Source organism: Poecilia reticulata, chromosome 17 (genome assembly GCF_904066995.2).
Source record: "Poecilia reticulata chromosome 17, P_reticulata-male-v2, whole genome shotgun sequence".
Classification (NCBI taxonomy): domain Eukaryota; kingdom Metazoa; phylum Chordata; class Actinopteri; order Cyprinodontiformes; family Poeciliidae; genus Poecilia; species Poecilia reticulata.
In genome coordinates, this window is record NC_088846.1 from 426,716 (window position 1) to 442,691 (window position 15,976).

The 15,976-nt window shown below is 38.8% G+C and overlaps 1 protein-coding gene across 2 annotated transcripts in view; it reads left to right on the top strand.

The window, feature by feature from the left end:
- dnai4 (dynein axonemal intermediate chain 4) overlaps positions 1–15,976 on the top strand; it is a 28,884-nt gene that overhangs the window by 3,087 nt on the left and 9,821 nt on the right. For both annotated transcript variants that reach the window (XM_008433575.3, XM_008433574.3), the window contains exons 5-16: positions 967–1,138; positions 1,240–1,379; positions 3,173–3,328; positions 3,431–3,616; positions 4,089–4,237; positions 10,633–10,719; positions 11,045–11,199; positions 11,553–11,713; positions 13,012–13,136; positions 13,229–13,327; positions 14,718–14,941; positions 15,051–15,204. In XM_008433575.3, coding sequence (XP_008431797.1) covers positions 967–1,138; positions 1,240–1,379; positions 3,173–3,328; positions 3,431–3,616; positions 4,089–4,237; positions 10,633–10,719; positions 11,045–11,199; positions 11,553–11,713; positions 13,012–13,136; positions 13,229–13,327; positions 14,718–14,941; positions 15,051–15,204 — 1,808 coding nt within the window. The remainder of the gene's footprint in view (positions 1–966; positions 1,139–1,239; positions 1,380–3,172; positions 3,329–3,430; positions 3,617–4,088; positions 4,238–10,632; positions 10,720–11,044; positions 11,200–11,552; positions 11,714–13,011; positions 13,137–13,228; positions 13,328–14,717; positions 14,942–15,050; positions 15,205–15,976) is intronic.

Consider the following 15,976-nt stretch of genomic DNA (forward strand, 5'->3'; position numbering starts at 1 on the left):
CTTTATGTTTAGGCTGGTTGTCCTGCTGGAAGCTGAAGCTCCGCCCCGGTCTCATGTCTGTATTTGACTCCATTGTTCTGTATTTGACTCCATCCATCTTCATATCAACTCTGACCGTCTTCCCTGTCCCTGCTGAAGAGAAGCAATCTCAGAGCATGATGCTGCCACCACCATGTTTGACAGTGGGGGTGGTGTGTTCAGAGTGATGGGCAGTGTTAGTTCTCCTCCACACATAGCATTTTGCACTTTGGCCAAAGAGTTGAATTTTGTTCTGGTCTGAACAAAGCTTATTCTTCCACATTTGTTGTGTCCAGCATGGCTTCTGGACCATGCTGACCGTCCAGAGCGTCCATCGGCCTCTTGGCTGCATCTCTGATCAGAACTTGTTCTTGTTCAGCTGGACGTTAAGGTGGACGGCCTTGTCTTGTTACAGTTGTTTCACACTCTATTTCCAGATGATGGACTGAACAGAGCTCTGTGAGACGTTCAAAGCTTGGGAAATCATTTTATACATTTTTTATTTGTAAAAAATGTTTTGAGTCAAGTATAATTTTTTTTTCTATTTCACAATTCTATACCACTTTGTTTTGGTCTTTCACATAAAACTCAAAAGAAATATAAATTATTATGGAAAAATTCAAGGGGTATGAATACTTTTTCAAGCCACTGTATGTAGAGATGTTCACATCGACTGTAACTTTTCGACCAGTTTACTTGCACTGGTTTTTGTAAAGCTTTGATGCTGTGTCTATGTTTTGAGAGTAGATCATTACCATAAGCCTCCGGTTTCTGAAAGACATCTCCAAACATGGAGATCTCCATGTTCTCCAAATGCAGTGTGTTTCTTGACTGGCAAAAGTTGAGAGCTCAAAGAATGAATCAGAAATTTTGTTCTACTCCATTCATCATACACATTTCTGTTCTTTGCTGAAAAAGACACCTTTTTAACAATGTTCTGTTTTGTAGAATCTTTGTTGCCAGATGAAAAGAGGAAAAAAGGCTCAGTTAAAGAACAAATGACACAAGCTCTGTTGAAAGGGATTAAGGACATTTTAATCACAGAGACAGACACTATTTCTCTGCTGGACATTCCCCCCACCTTAGTGTCAGTGAATGCTGATGATGCAGATGTCATAATGTAAGAGAAATTGTTGTTGATTTTTTACAAATATTTAAATCTTTTTTTAAATCTCTGATTGGAACAAGCTATTGTTAACTCAACCTTGTTTTGTGTTGCAGAGAGATAAATAAACAGTATTCTGAAGTTTGCAGAAACAGAAGAAACAATGAGAAGTATGTGGATCGAGCCGTGCAGACACTGAATGGAGCGACTAAGAACAAACAGATACAGAACAACCTCATGCTCATGGTGGACACAGGTTTGATTCAAGACAATACATTCACTATAAAAAAGTATAGCACACTGCAAAATATACCAAGCTCAAAGTAAATAAAATGTTTTTTCCCATTATATAAGTGAAAAAAATCTGACAATGGCAGTGGTATGTTTTTTAATGAATATTCAAGAATTATTGACTTAAAACCTATATATTGCTGAACAGGACTTCCCCTAGTGTATTATCAGCCTGGCGGGCCACCAGGCTAAGTGTTGTTTATTTTAAATATGGTTTTTCATAAGGTTTTTTTGTTGCCTGATGTAAGAACATTTTGCTTGACAATGTCAAACATTGATAAATTTTAATTGTTATTAAACATTTTCAAACACGCTGTTTTGAAGCTAAACAAACCTTAGAAACATACAGGGCCAACCATGAGAATCAACTCATTTAAAGATAAAACTCCGTTTGACACAAATACAAACATTCTGGGGATCTTGTTCACGAATGAGGGAAGAAGGGAGCAGGAGATCGACAGGCGGATTGGGGCAGCATCTGCCATGAAGCGGGCGCTGTACCGGTCCGTCGTGGTGAAGAGAGAGCTGAGCCAAAAAGCGAAGCTCTCGATTTACCGGTCGATCTACGTTCCCACCCTCATCTATGGTCATGAGCTTTGGGTCATGACCGAAAGAACGAGATCACGGGTACAAGCATCTGAAATGGGTTTCCTCCACATGGTGGCTGGGCTCTCCCTTAGAGATAGGGTGAGAAGCTCGGTCATCCGGGAGGGACTCAGAGTAGAGCCGCTGCTCCTCCACGATGAGAGGAGCCAGTTGAAGCTCGGGCATCTGGTCAGGATGCCTCCTGGACGCCTCCATAGTGAGGTGTTCATGTCCCACTGGGAGGAGGGGAGACCCAGGACACGCTGGAGGGACGATGTCTCTCGGCTGGCCTGGGAACGCCTTGGGGAGGGAAGTCTGGGCCTCCCTTCTGAAGCTGCTGCCCCCGCAACCTGACCCCAGATAAGCGGAAGTGGACGGACGGACGGACATTCTAGCATCAGTGTTTGGCTGGATGGTTCAAGGTCGCCATCAAGCTAATTTTCTATTTGCAGCTCCACAAATCTTTTCTATAAACATTACATTACCAAGACATATGCAAACATAAGACCATTTAGAGTTTAAAATACCAGTAAGAGCACTTGAAATCAATTCTAATATGGACAGGCAGCCAGTTCAGAAACTTTTAAAATCAGTGTAATGTGAGTTTGCTTTCTGGTCCTCATCAGCGTTCTGGCACCTGAGATCTTCAGATGTAGCTTTTTGTTAGCACAGCAATCTGCCTTGCATGTTATAAAAGATAGAACTGAATCCTCTGCATTGGACTAGGACTGAACAGAGTTTTGACCTGGGCTGAATGATTCATTGTCAGTGTTTGAAGTTGAACTGGGAGTTTTTCTGTTTGAATTTCTTTGATAAAAACTAAAAGTTTAGTTTTGTTCATATTTAACTGAATGAAAATATGTGCCATGAATTAATACCTAAAATATGGTTAAACATTGCACTAATAGGTCTAATAAGAGACATATAACATAGAGCTGTGTGTTATCAGCTTAGCTATGAAAATGACTAAATGAATGCCATATCTGCCAATGACCCTATATAAAGATTAAAGAGAGTGAAACCTAATATTGAGCCTTGTGGGATACCATAGTTTACATCATAACATTCTGATGAATAGTTTTCTTTATAGACATTCATCTTTAGTTTTTAATCACAAACATAATTCTTCATACAGTGGAAGTATTTTTAAAAGAATTTTATCCTTATCTATAGCCACGATTGTGTCTGCCTTCGAAATGTATGCACCTCCAGAGCAGGAAGTGATGGTTTACAGCCCTGAAATGAAACAGACCAATGATGCAGAGACTATTGTGGACTCCAGGAGAAGTCCAGAGAGGAGTCTGTCCCTGACCTGCTCAGCTAGTACAGGTAATCTGGTAGAGGTAACAGAGTTAAAGTCACGTAAAAGAGATGTCCGGTTTTAGTTTGGTTGTTTTAAAACAAATGTAACTCAAACATATTCCTTTACAGTTATTTCTACCTGCTCGCTGAAAGATGTAGAAACAGTTGGGAGCAGTTTAAACACACAGGTAGACTCTGAGCGCATCATGACGTCAGATAAATTCCAGTTCTCCTTACTTCTAATGGAGAGGACCGTACTGCGGAACAACTTCCAAAGCCAGCTGGCTGCTTACAGAAAGCTGCCTTTGCTGCAAGGTAATTTCAGTCTTTTTGTACAGCGGGTGGTCTCTCTCTTTCTCTCTCTTTCTCTTGCTCTCTCTCTGGAGAGATGTCTGATGTTGGTCCTGGGATCTGTTGTAGCCACTGCTCCAGTTTGGGGGTAACTGCCCCGAGGGCCCCGATGACCACAGGCACCACTGTGGTCTTCACCTTCCAGGTCTTTTCCAGTTCCTCCTGCTCCTTTTTCCTGATGTTGTAATCACTTGGTATTGCTACATCCACCACAACGGCTTTCCTCTGTTGTTTATCCACCACCACAATGTCCGGTTGGGTCTCCATTACCATTTTGTCTGTCTGGATCTGGAAGTCCCACAGGATCTTAGCTCGGTCATTCTCCACCACCTTTGGGGGTGTTCCCCACTTTTCAAAGCCACCAGGAGGAGGCCGATGGCTTTGGATATATATGTATATATATAAGTCAAGAAAGTTATTACAATGATTTTCTCAGACCCTGACAGATTGGTGAAACCTAAGGAAAAGGAACAGAGTGAAGCAGAGACTTCCTGCTCTCCAGCTCTACAATGTCTCTGGGTTTTCAGTTGTGAGCTCAGCAGAGGCTGTAGGGTCAGTAGCATGGCCTGGAACAAAAAAAACCCGGTAAGATACACACTACCCAGCTGATACATGTATAGGAAAATTGTGAGGTCAGAAAAACTCTGCAACACAACATACATTGAAATAATAATTTCCCACTAATCATGACTTTATTAAATAGGAATCTAGAATCCAGAATTTTTGGCCCCAAGTTTCACCAGAAACGCTTTTCTTCTTCTATTGTCATGTTAACATGTTTCACACAAAATACCACTGATGAGGCATTGCCTTCTATCCTCATTTCCTTTGTGAATAATTGTCATTATCATAGAACTGTCATAATGTGAAGTACCAGGACTCGAAGGCAAGCAACAACTACAGACACCAAACTACTTTTAACAGGTTTATTGAACAATAATGGGGGTGGGAAGGATGGAGAGGTGTAGACCAGCGGCAGCAGGGAGGAACCAGGCCAGAGGAGGAACTGAGAAATGGGTGAGTGGTTAGACAGAGGAATAATGACAGGAGTGATGGTGTGACCTTGTGAAGGCTTACGGTTGGAGGGTTCAGATGAGCGGAGGAGGGTACAGCAGTTGGGGCAGTGAGGGGGTTTCCAGGTGGAGGAGTTCCAGCAGGTAACTCAGGGTGGACAGGCAGCAGCAGGGTGGTGGTTGTGGAGGAATCCAGGGGCAAGGCCTAGCAGGACAGTGAGGATCAGGTGGTCCAGGTGGATCAGACTCTCAGAGAGAGGTCAGAGCTGGTTCTAGGAGGAAGGAAGAGATGGAAGAGGCATCAGGAACAAGTAAAACACTTGAGACACAGCACTAAGAGCTAGAGTGTACCACTGTAGAAGGGGAACCATCTGGCATCATCTTCTTCTTCTTCTTCTTTTGTTTTTTATTGGCGGCTGGCATCCAACTTAAGGTGCATTTACCGCCACCTACCAGACTGGAGTGTGGTCATCAGAGATCTCAGAGGGAATTTTTTTTTTTTTTTCCTCAATGATGTGTAGGATGTGCAAATCCACATCCTAACACACTCATTAATACATAAATTAATGCATGAGCATGCACTGGCATACACACACATACTTGGCCATATTCTAAATACGATTCATTAACCCAGTGTTATTTAAGAACCTAAATAAAAGATTTCTAACATAATTTGATTTATTATCTAATAGATTAATCATAGACAGTCCTATATTCTTCCTGCTTAGTGACAACTTTAAAAACTGGCGTTCCTCTAAGTATTTATCACATTCTAACAAGACATGCTTCACTGTTTCCACCTGATTGCAATAACTACAAGCCCCATTCTCATGCTTTCCTAATTTAAAGAGCGAACTATTAAGTCCAGAATGTCCAATTCTAAGTCGAGACATAACTACTTCCTCTTTCCGCCTTCCACTCAGATAATTACTATCTCCAACATTCCTTTGAATTGTATATAATTGTCTCCCATTTTCATGATTATCCCATAGCTCCTGCCAAATCTTAATAATTTCTTTTTGAATAATAGATTTACCCTCATTTTTACTCAAAGGAACATTCAGATGAACAATATCTGATTTCAAGGCCTGCTTAGCTAAAATATCTACTTCCTCATTTCCTTCTATACCTACATGAGCAGGAATCCAGACAAATTTAACCACGCATTTATTGTTATGCAGATGAACTAATAATTGGTATATTCTTAATATTAAATCTAATCTGCAGGATTTGCCAGATTTAATACTTAATAATGCTGCTTGACTATCTGATGCTATGATAAATGTACTTACTTCCCTAGTATCAGTATCAAGCAACCATTCTAAGGCCAATATAATGGCTGATAATTCAACTGTAAAAACAGCTAAATGATCAGCTGCTCTCCTCTTAATCAAGACTTTATGGTGTGGGATATTCACTGCTGCTCCAGTTCTACCACTATTTGGATCTTTAGATCCATCTGTATATATAATTATGTTGTCTTTATATCTTTCAAAATATTTATTAACTACAACCCATTCTGGAGTCTTTCCCTTTTTAAGAGTTTCTCTTAATTGAAGATCAACTTCTGGAGTTAGAAATAACCATGGAGGAATTTCAGATTGAGGAACTGTAGCACTGTACTGGAGCATATTTAAACCAAGATGTTTTGCCTTTATTTCCCCAATCCATCCAAAACTATTACAATTTAATTTATGATGTTCCCAACAGTCCTTCAGCACCATCTTAGTTGGATGATCACACTTATGTCCTTGTAGGTTCACCCAGTACATGAACATTAATTTCAACCTTCTTAATCTTAAAGGAAACTCACCAGTTTCTACTTGTAAAGCAGCTAAAGATGATGTTCTGAAGGCTCCACAACAAATCCTCAATGCCTTTGTTTGCTCACTATCAAGCTTTCTCAAATGGCTGTCAGCAGCTGCCATATATGCTATACTCCCATAGTCCAGAGTAGATCTCATGAGCGCCTGATAAACTCCCAACAATGCACTTCTTGAAGCTCCCCATTCCTGTCCTGAGAGACATCTTTACAAATTATTCACTTTTTTACATTTATTTTGAACTGCTTCTATTTGATATTTCCAAGTTAAGCTTTCATCGAAAATGACACCTAAAAACTTCACTATTTTCACTTGTTCAAGTTTATGATTATAAAGGTTCAACTTAATTTCCTTATGTCTTCTATAAAAACAAATTACTTGAGTCTTTGCAATTGATATCCTACAACCCCATTTATTAGCCCACCCTTCCACTTTCAAAATGGCAGCCTGCATCTTTTTCTGCAAGTATACCTGATTATGTCCCCGAATCCATAGAGCACCATCATCTGCAAATAAAGATTTGCCTATACTACTATCTATCTCATCAAAAATATCATTAATCATAATATTAAAGAGAATTGGGCTACACACACTACCTTGGGGGGTACCATTTTCAACATCATATCTAGAGGAGAAATTCGCCCCAACCCGAACTTCTATTTCTCTACCAAATAAAAAATCCAAAACCCAATTATAAATTTTACCTCCTATACCAAGTTTCCCTAATTTAATCAATAATCCTTCTTTCCATAACATATCATATGCCTTTTCTATGTCAAAGAACACAGCTATCACTAACTCTTTGTTTGCTTGAGCTTTTCTTACTTCTGACTCTAGGCACAGAACTGCATCCATCGTATTTCTCCCTTTACAAAAACCACTCTGGAATGAACAAAATTTATTTTTACGCTCAATAAAATATGAAAGCCTTTCTGTAACAATCCTCTCCATTATTTTTCCTAATTGGGATGTAAGAGCTATAGGTCTATAATTTGATGGGTCTGTTGCATTTTTACCAGGTTTTAATATGGAAATTATAACTGACTGTTTCCATTCTGCCGGAATTCTTCCAGTCATCCAAATCAGATTAAATAACTTTAATATAACAGTAAGAGATGAATATTTAAGATGTTTGAGCATTACATAACACACTCCATCCTTCCCCGGAGTTGATTGCTTAGCATTATTAATAGCTTTTTCTAACTCATACATAGAAAAGGGCATATCTATATCCTGGTTTGTGACTTCTCTCCTAGTAGTAACTTCTGGATTTTTATCCAATAAATCTAATTTATTACTTTTCATTTCTTCAGATAAATTTTCTGAACTATGTACTTTAATTAACGTTTCTGCTAATAATTCAGCTTTTTCTTTATTACTAATCGCTATTTTCCCATTTAATTCTAAAACCGGTAAGGAAAAACTCTTTTTAACTCCATTCATTTTCTTAATAACTCTCCATACCTCTGACAATTTGGTCTCTCTTCCAATGGAATTACAATACTGTCTCCAACAAGCCTTCTTAGCTGCTCTAATGGTCTTCCTAACTATAGCTTGTGCTTTCTTATATTGAATTAGTGCCTCAAAGGTATGACATCTTTTTAACAATTTAAAAGCTTTATTTCTTCCCCTTATAGCAATACTACATTGCTCATTCCACCATGGAGTAGACTTTCTATTTCCTCTTCCCTTTGATTTAGAAATTGAACTTTCAGCTGCATTAATAATGACAGACTTAATCATTGAATAACACATCTCCACATCACAAAACATATTCTCACCCAGTTTATTAAATTGACTATCAACTAAATTTTTAAACTCCCAATTAGCGTTACTTAACTTCCATCTTGGAATCTGTCCCTCCTCTTCTTTTATCACTTCAGAACCAACTGAAACTAGAATAGGAAAATGATCACTGCCCATTGGAGAGTCACTCATCACCTCCCAAGAAGTTATTCCAGCTAATCTATTTGAAACCAATGTTGGGTCTAAAACACTCTTTAGATTCCTACAGCATTCATATCTAGTAGTGCTGCCATCATTAAGGCAAACCAGAGAATGTAACTCAAGAAATTCTTCAATAGCCAATCCATTTGCATCTGTATTAAGACTCCCCCATATAACATTATGAGAATTGAAATCACCACACCATACAGTCTTACCTACATTTTGATCATTTACTTCATTAAGATTTTGAATGGACAACTTCTTGTTAGCATTATAAAAATTTGTCACCAACATTTGATCATTTTCTATCCAAATCTTAATAACTATTGATTCATAATTCTTCCCTATTGATTCCACTTTATATCTTATACTGTCTAGAACAAAAGTTGCTACTCCCCCTCCTTGTCTTTCTGTTCTATCATTCCTAATTGATGCATACCCAGAAATTTTGAAATCCAGATGAGGCTTAAGCCAGGTTTCTTGAATGCAAATCAGGTGAGGTTTAACTGTCAAATCTGAAATATATTTCTTAAACTCTAGACCATTACTAATAAGACTTCTTGCATTCCACTGGAGAATAATTAACATGACGAGGAGGGGCCGCCACTGCATGATTGAGGTTGAGAAGATTGTGTCTCATTTAATTTTTCCTTAATTGATTCCCAATTAACATTTTTACAATCAAGATACTTTTGGGCTGCCTTCACTATTTGGATTTTTTCCGTTTTCTTTTGTGTTTGAGCAGTACAGTTAACTTCTACCATGAACAATACAAAATCCTCCTTTGTCATGAGTAGAGTGTCACCTTTAATCTTGGAGCATTCTGAACATTTAGATCTTTCTTTTTCTCCTCCAGACACTTTCTTTGGATATAATATTGGTTGAACAGGAACTTTTTTCGTTGCTTCCGCATAAGTAATGCCAGTAGTGACTTTGATTTTCTGAACTTCCTCAGCTCTTTTACTAGCTGTGCATCCTCTAAATCCTGAACTATGCCCACCTCCGCAATTACAACATTTCAGCGGAGCTCCTTCCTCACATTTTCCATACTCATGGTCCCCAGCACATCTCCCACATTTCTGTTTCCCCTTACACACTGCAGCGACATGTCCAAACTTCTGGCATTTAAAGCATCGCAGGGGCGGAGGAATAAATGGTCGGACATTATAGCTCATGTATCCCACAAACACTTTATCTGGCAAACTGTTCTCTTCGAATTTTAACATGATAGAAAAACTATCACTCCTCACTCCATTTTTATTTCTTTTCAATCGTTTGGCTTCCACCACTTTCCCTCCTGAAACATTAGACTTGATGTCATCAACTGGTACATCAGGTGGAATCCCCGAAATGACTCCGCATACATACTTTTTGTTATCCAAAAGTCTTCCTCTCACATTCTCACCCAGGATTCTTTTTGTATTCATCGCCTTTTCTTTTTGTTTAATATCATTACAGATAATCAACAACGATCCATCTCTTAATACTTTAACAAATTTCACCTTTCCAACCAGAGAATTAATTTCTTTTGTGAGCTTTATTGGATTCCAATTTCCAAAGGACACACCCTCTTTGACAAACTTCAGAATTACTTTAAATTCTGTCATCTTAATAGCTTCTCCTTCATCCTCGGAAACAGATGATTCTATTTGTTGCCTTGATTTTTTCCGTTTATGCTTAGCTTTTTGAATCTGCCAAGGTCCTTCATTTTCCATATCATCAGCACCCTCTTCCATTTCCGCACAATCACTACCTGTCACATTTCCCTCTGACATCCTTCCAACCATTCACAGTCTGGTCGTACCTCTTCCGCCAACCAGTCGACCCGGGTCCGTCTGGGGAGATTGGATCTGGCATCTTCTTCCGGGAAGCCACTCCTATTTAAGGCCCTTGCTGATTGGAGATGATGAGCACCAGCTGGATCCCATCAGCCTGCCACCCTGAGAATGTAGAGAAAATACTCCCCTGCAGAACCCAACAAGAGCAGAATCATAAATTGCATTTCCACCAACCATTGATGTTATATTGGTTTTATGGCCATTAAGCTATTTCCTTCAGCATCTGGATTACAGTTAGCTGGTTGTTAACTTCTAACCCTAACCTCACAACAAAAATTCTGATGCGTCTGTTATATAATTGCACAGTTATTGCCACTGATATTTTCAACTCATCATAACATTGACAGTTTTTGTGCTAGGACCTCCTTGCTGTAGGTTATGGTGAGACTGACTACAGAAACCATGGACCAGGTCTGGTGTGCTGCTGGTCTATTAAAAACCCGATGGTATGACTGACTTCAGTTCATGTCTCCTCAGTAAACGGATGTTTGTGTAGTTTGAATGGGTGAATGACTGAATGTAATGTGAAGCGCTTTGGGGTCCTCTGGACTTGATAAAGCACTGTACACGTACAGGCCATTTACAGCTTCACTGTCAACAAGTAGCTCCACATATCAGTGTATAGAATGTTTAGCAGCCTTTGGACTCGTGATTTCTACTACATTTGATCTGTCTTGTCATTGTTACAGTTTCTAGTTGTCCTTCAAGATAGGCCATTGGTTGGTTAGGTATGTAGAAGCTTCAGCTGTCTTCCTTCTTCTCTTCTTGCAGTGGCCTGAGCGAATCATTAACTGTGACAGCGCTGTAACGACTGTGGATTTCTCATCCAACAGCCCTGGGCAGCTGGCTGTGGGGATGTGTGATGGCAGCATTGCTATCCACAATGTGCAGAGTACAGATAATAAGTCACCTTTCATCAGCAGCCGGTGAGGAATGAGCGTTGGTGGTTGGTGCAGCTCTCTTACCATTATTTAATTAGAGATGCACCGAAATGAAAGTTTGGGCCAGTAGAGACACCGGCCCAGTCTGTGGAATAGTCAATAGGGTTTAATTAGCTATGGGTTTTCCTCATAACTATTCCACACTGTGAAGAAATGATCACACTGTTGAGATTCCTTCTCTGCTTCAGTTAGACAACCCACAGTCACTATGACACGCCCTCTCTTAATACACACAGCAACAAGATGGAAATAAACTTTGATAATTAACACCAATGCCGATGTAAAGGGCAGCATATGGTACTTTCCTATGTTGCTGTTCTGTTTCTTCTGGTATGCAGTGAATGTGCCAAAAGACACCTTGGGCCAGTGTGGCAGCTCAGGTGGAACCAACAAGAACTGAGCTTCACTGGAGAGGAGAAGGTTGAATCTCTGTACTCTGTGGGAGCAGACGGCAGAATCTGCAAGTGGTTTGTCATCAATGGTGGCCTTGACTGTACAGGTACAATTCTCCACTGTAAAATCTGCCTTTTCAATTTCCAGCTCACAGTGTTCTTCGAGGCAAAGAGAAACAAAATGAAACAATAAGTTACGTAAAGCCTTTATGAATTTTCCTAACATTTTCATGTGAAAAACAAGATCCATATCCATATGTTCCAAATACAAGATGTTTAGATATATGAAGAATTAATATAGATAATTAAATGGATAGTGTTATTTTAAATAAACTTTTTTGAACTTTACATCATGTTATCAAGAACATATCTGGATTTTTGCCTTCATGTATGTTTTGAGTATTCTTTTAGTCTCCCACGGCAACCATTCAGCTGTGCAGAACTCCTGGGTGGACCTAGTGCCACCTTCAAGATGCAGCCCTTCTAAGCTCCCCAGTTACTCAGCTCCTTCAGACTAGCCAGTAGCAATTAGCAAACAATTGGTGGAACTTTGCATCTGCTGAGCTCATTGTGAGCTACTTCTCAATGCAACAACTGTAAAAATGTTGTTGAAGGATTAATAGAGTGATATTGTGATGACTTCCTGAAGGTGGAGTTTCAGTAAGAGCAGGAGTTTTTAAAGAGACAGAAGCCCAATTTCAAGGTGCTAAGTATCAAAGTTCAATTTCTTTTAAGTCATATTTGATATACAGGGTGGGCCATAAGTTTCCATACATAGGAGAATGTAAAATATAAATTTCTTTTATATTTCAGATACCCAAAAAGATGCGTTTGGCAAAAGAGTAAAGAATTGAAATTATACTGATGGATGGATCGGGAAGCAGTCGCATGGTTGCACAAAACTTTAACAGAAAACATGGAACCAGCATCACACACGACACTGTGGCAAAACTTATTTGCAAGTTTCAGAAAACTGGAATTGTTGCGGATCAACCATGAAGTAGTCCAAGATGTGCAGCGATTACACAGAGTCCCACAAAAATAAAAATGGTTGTCCACTATAAAATGCTTATTTTTTCTATGTATGGAAACTTATGGCCCACCCTGTATATACCATTTTTATAACAACTAAAGGTAATAGTTACTTGATTGTGCTAGACATTTCCTCTATGTGTCTGCACAACACACTTACCACTTTAAGATTTGAAAAGACTTTAAAATGTTTCTGTGAGCAAATTTATTCCCACTTAAGAGCTAAAATCACTACATTAGTTGTTGTGAAACAACCTAGATATTAGAGTAGGGCGTTGTTTTGTTAAAATGCAGTAAAGTCACTTTTTTTCTTCAGTTAAGAATACACTCTTAATAAGATTAACAACTGAATATTTAATTGATTATTGTATAGACTTGATGAAGCTCAAGAAGATGAATAACACCCTGAGAAAGACTGAACAGAACAAGCCAGAGAAGACAGCAGAGTGTGTGCTGTCTGTTCTCACCCCTGGTCTCTGCTTTGACTTTCATCCAAGTGTAAGTTGCTCCAGAATATCTATAAGTTACTGGTTGCTCATATGCCAGCTGGCTCATAGCATGTTTCTGTTTGTGGCACCATGCTCCTACAGGACTCCAACATCTATTTGACTGGTACCTGGGAAGGTAACATCCACAAGTGTTCCTGCTCCAACGGTCACCAGTTTCTGGAAACTTACAGGAAACATTTTGTAAGTTTGACACAGTAAAAGTCACCTCCTCTTTCTGAGACGTTATTTCTTCCACTGCAGTGAAATCCACCAAAACTAAGTCAAACTTTCTTACATTTACAAACATAATGTTACTGTTAATGGTGGGATGCGATTAGGAAATTTATCAAATCATTTTAATTCAAGTTTTTTTCATCAAGGGCAGTGCACTAAGCAATGTTACATGATAAAAACAACCAACTGTTGTTTTGTACGAAGGTTTTCTAGCCACAGGCTAATTTGCACACCCTGTCAGGCCTGTCACAATAAGCAATAAATCAATTATTGTCATGATAAATTAAAACAAGCTCAATAATTTCCATTTAAATTAGTTATTGTTTTTTCTTTTCTCTCTTTCTACAAAAAACTGGATGATGAAAGTCTTCCGTCTTTTGCTTTGGTCACAACTAGCCCCTTTTTGAAGGACAATTTTGATAACAGAAATGCCATAATTCATTGTATTTGGTGTTTCTGTAGTTTTGCTCATTTCAGAAATGTAAAATGTCTTTCAGTTCCAGTGTTAAATGTTCATTAGAATCTTTTATTGATCTTTGAGAATGTGCTCCCGCATTATTATACCATTACCACAATTTTACTTGAAAATTGTCTCAAACAATATTATCAATAATTGCTATAATTTCTGAGACAATTTATCATTGAGCAAAATTTGTTACAGGTCTAGCTGATTAACGGCAACCAATCATTTTTTAAAGAATCAAATACAAACATTTGGACCAAAAAGTGTTTTAATTTTGAATAAAATTTGGTTACCTACTGAATCAGTAAATTAAGTAATTTGTAGTATGTAGAAGAGCAAGTTCTACATGACCTTGGTGGAAACTGGAGTGTGTTGGAGTAGCTCTTTTTGAATATGGTGTTTTTAAATTGACTAGAGTATTTTGTGTTTGTTTGGTATAAAGTAAAAACTGAAAACGTTTTGAATGAAAAACATGTTAGCATAGCAACACAACAGCTGTTGTTTGCTCTCATCAGGGAGTCTCAGTACATACCAGATGTTCTCTGGCTTTAGATTTTAAAGTCTCTGCACTAACAATATTCTGCACAGAATGGGCCACATTTAATTTGGATTTTTTTAAAAGGATTTCTAATGTTACTGTGGGTTTTTTTTTCTTTTTCTTTTTTTATGCAGTGTTCACAAACCCCAGTTCTGGTGGTTTGTTCACTCCCGACTGTAGCAAAATGATCGTTCTCTAAGAATCTGCAGCTGTTGTTGGCCACTGGAACGGAACAGTAGCACCATAATAATCTACATGGAACTGATTAATAGCACCACGATAATGTGAAGCAATAATCCTTAGAATAAATAACATAGTTTGAGTGACTTATTTATGTTTGCGGTGTTTCCTGACAGTGTCCTGTGAACTGCATCACATGGTGTCCTCTCCATCCTGATGTGTTCCTGAGCTGCTCCTCTGACTCCACCATCCAACTCTGGAAGCAGGACTGCATTAACCCTTTGTTAAGCTTCACCTCCAACCAGCCAGTGGGTGAAGTCAGGTGGTCTCCAAAGCATGCCACAGTATTCAGTGCTGTTAACGAAGGCCAGCTTGAGATCTGGGACCTGAATTCCAGCTTGTAAGTCTGTGGAATTTGCTTGTTTCATTTCACTCTGCCAGTAAGCACATCAGCACGCAGAAAAGAACTGGAAACAAGTGAACCAGATTCTATAACTTCCATCTTCCAGTTTGGATCCAGTAATCGTGCAGCCTGCTGCTCCTGGACTGAAGATGACGTCCCTTCTGTTTGCATCCCTCACAGACTGTGTTGTGGTAGGAGACAGTGATGGCCAGGTGACGGTGTACCAGCTGCAGAACCTCCATGTTGGAGAGAGCAGCCAGGTAAATCACACAAACATGTCAGGCATACAAGGGACATAAATAATTTGATTATATTTTAATTGATTATAAAAATGTATCTTTTGAAGTACCAAAATCCAGACATGGAAGATCATCATTCAATTAATAATTTAGTTAGCTCCATTTGGTAATTTATGACCAAATATTGAGCAGTTAAAGTCAGAGCAAGAGGAATGTTTATGACATTTTATTGCTGGCAAAGATGTCATGGCCCTAATTCACATGCAATTTCTGGCAAACTTTATCAGCTGGTGCATCACGTGTGTCACAGCTGTTTGTTAGAAATTTGGTAAAATCAGAAACAATTGATTTAAGCTTCCTTAGAGTCCTTTCCTCCAGCCAACAATTGTTTCTCAATAGCCAAGTGTCCGGACCCTCTGGACAAAGCAAAGCGTGGAACAAGGGGCTGGTTTTACCAGAGGGTCCTTCATAGTAAGTAATCCATGCGTGTTCAATGTACAACCCTTTTTTTATTCCACCAAAAAGGGGTTTTCCCTGAAACACAAGTATTCTGCATCAGAAAAAGTTTTAACGGTGCATTTTCCGATGCATAATGTTTTCTGCAAATGAACAGCAACTATAAATGAAACGTAGGAGAATATAGCAGAGAGAGAGAAGATTACCAAGACAGATTTAGTTTTAGTTACAGATAGTGAAGTGCAATGTGGCATAAAATTTATATCGCGATATGTATTGTGATGGGTAACAGCAATGATATATATCATGATATGTTTTTGGTATAAAACTTACGATG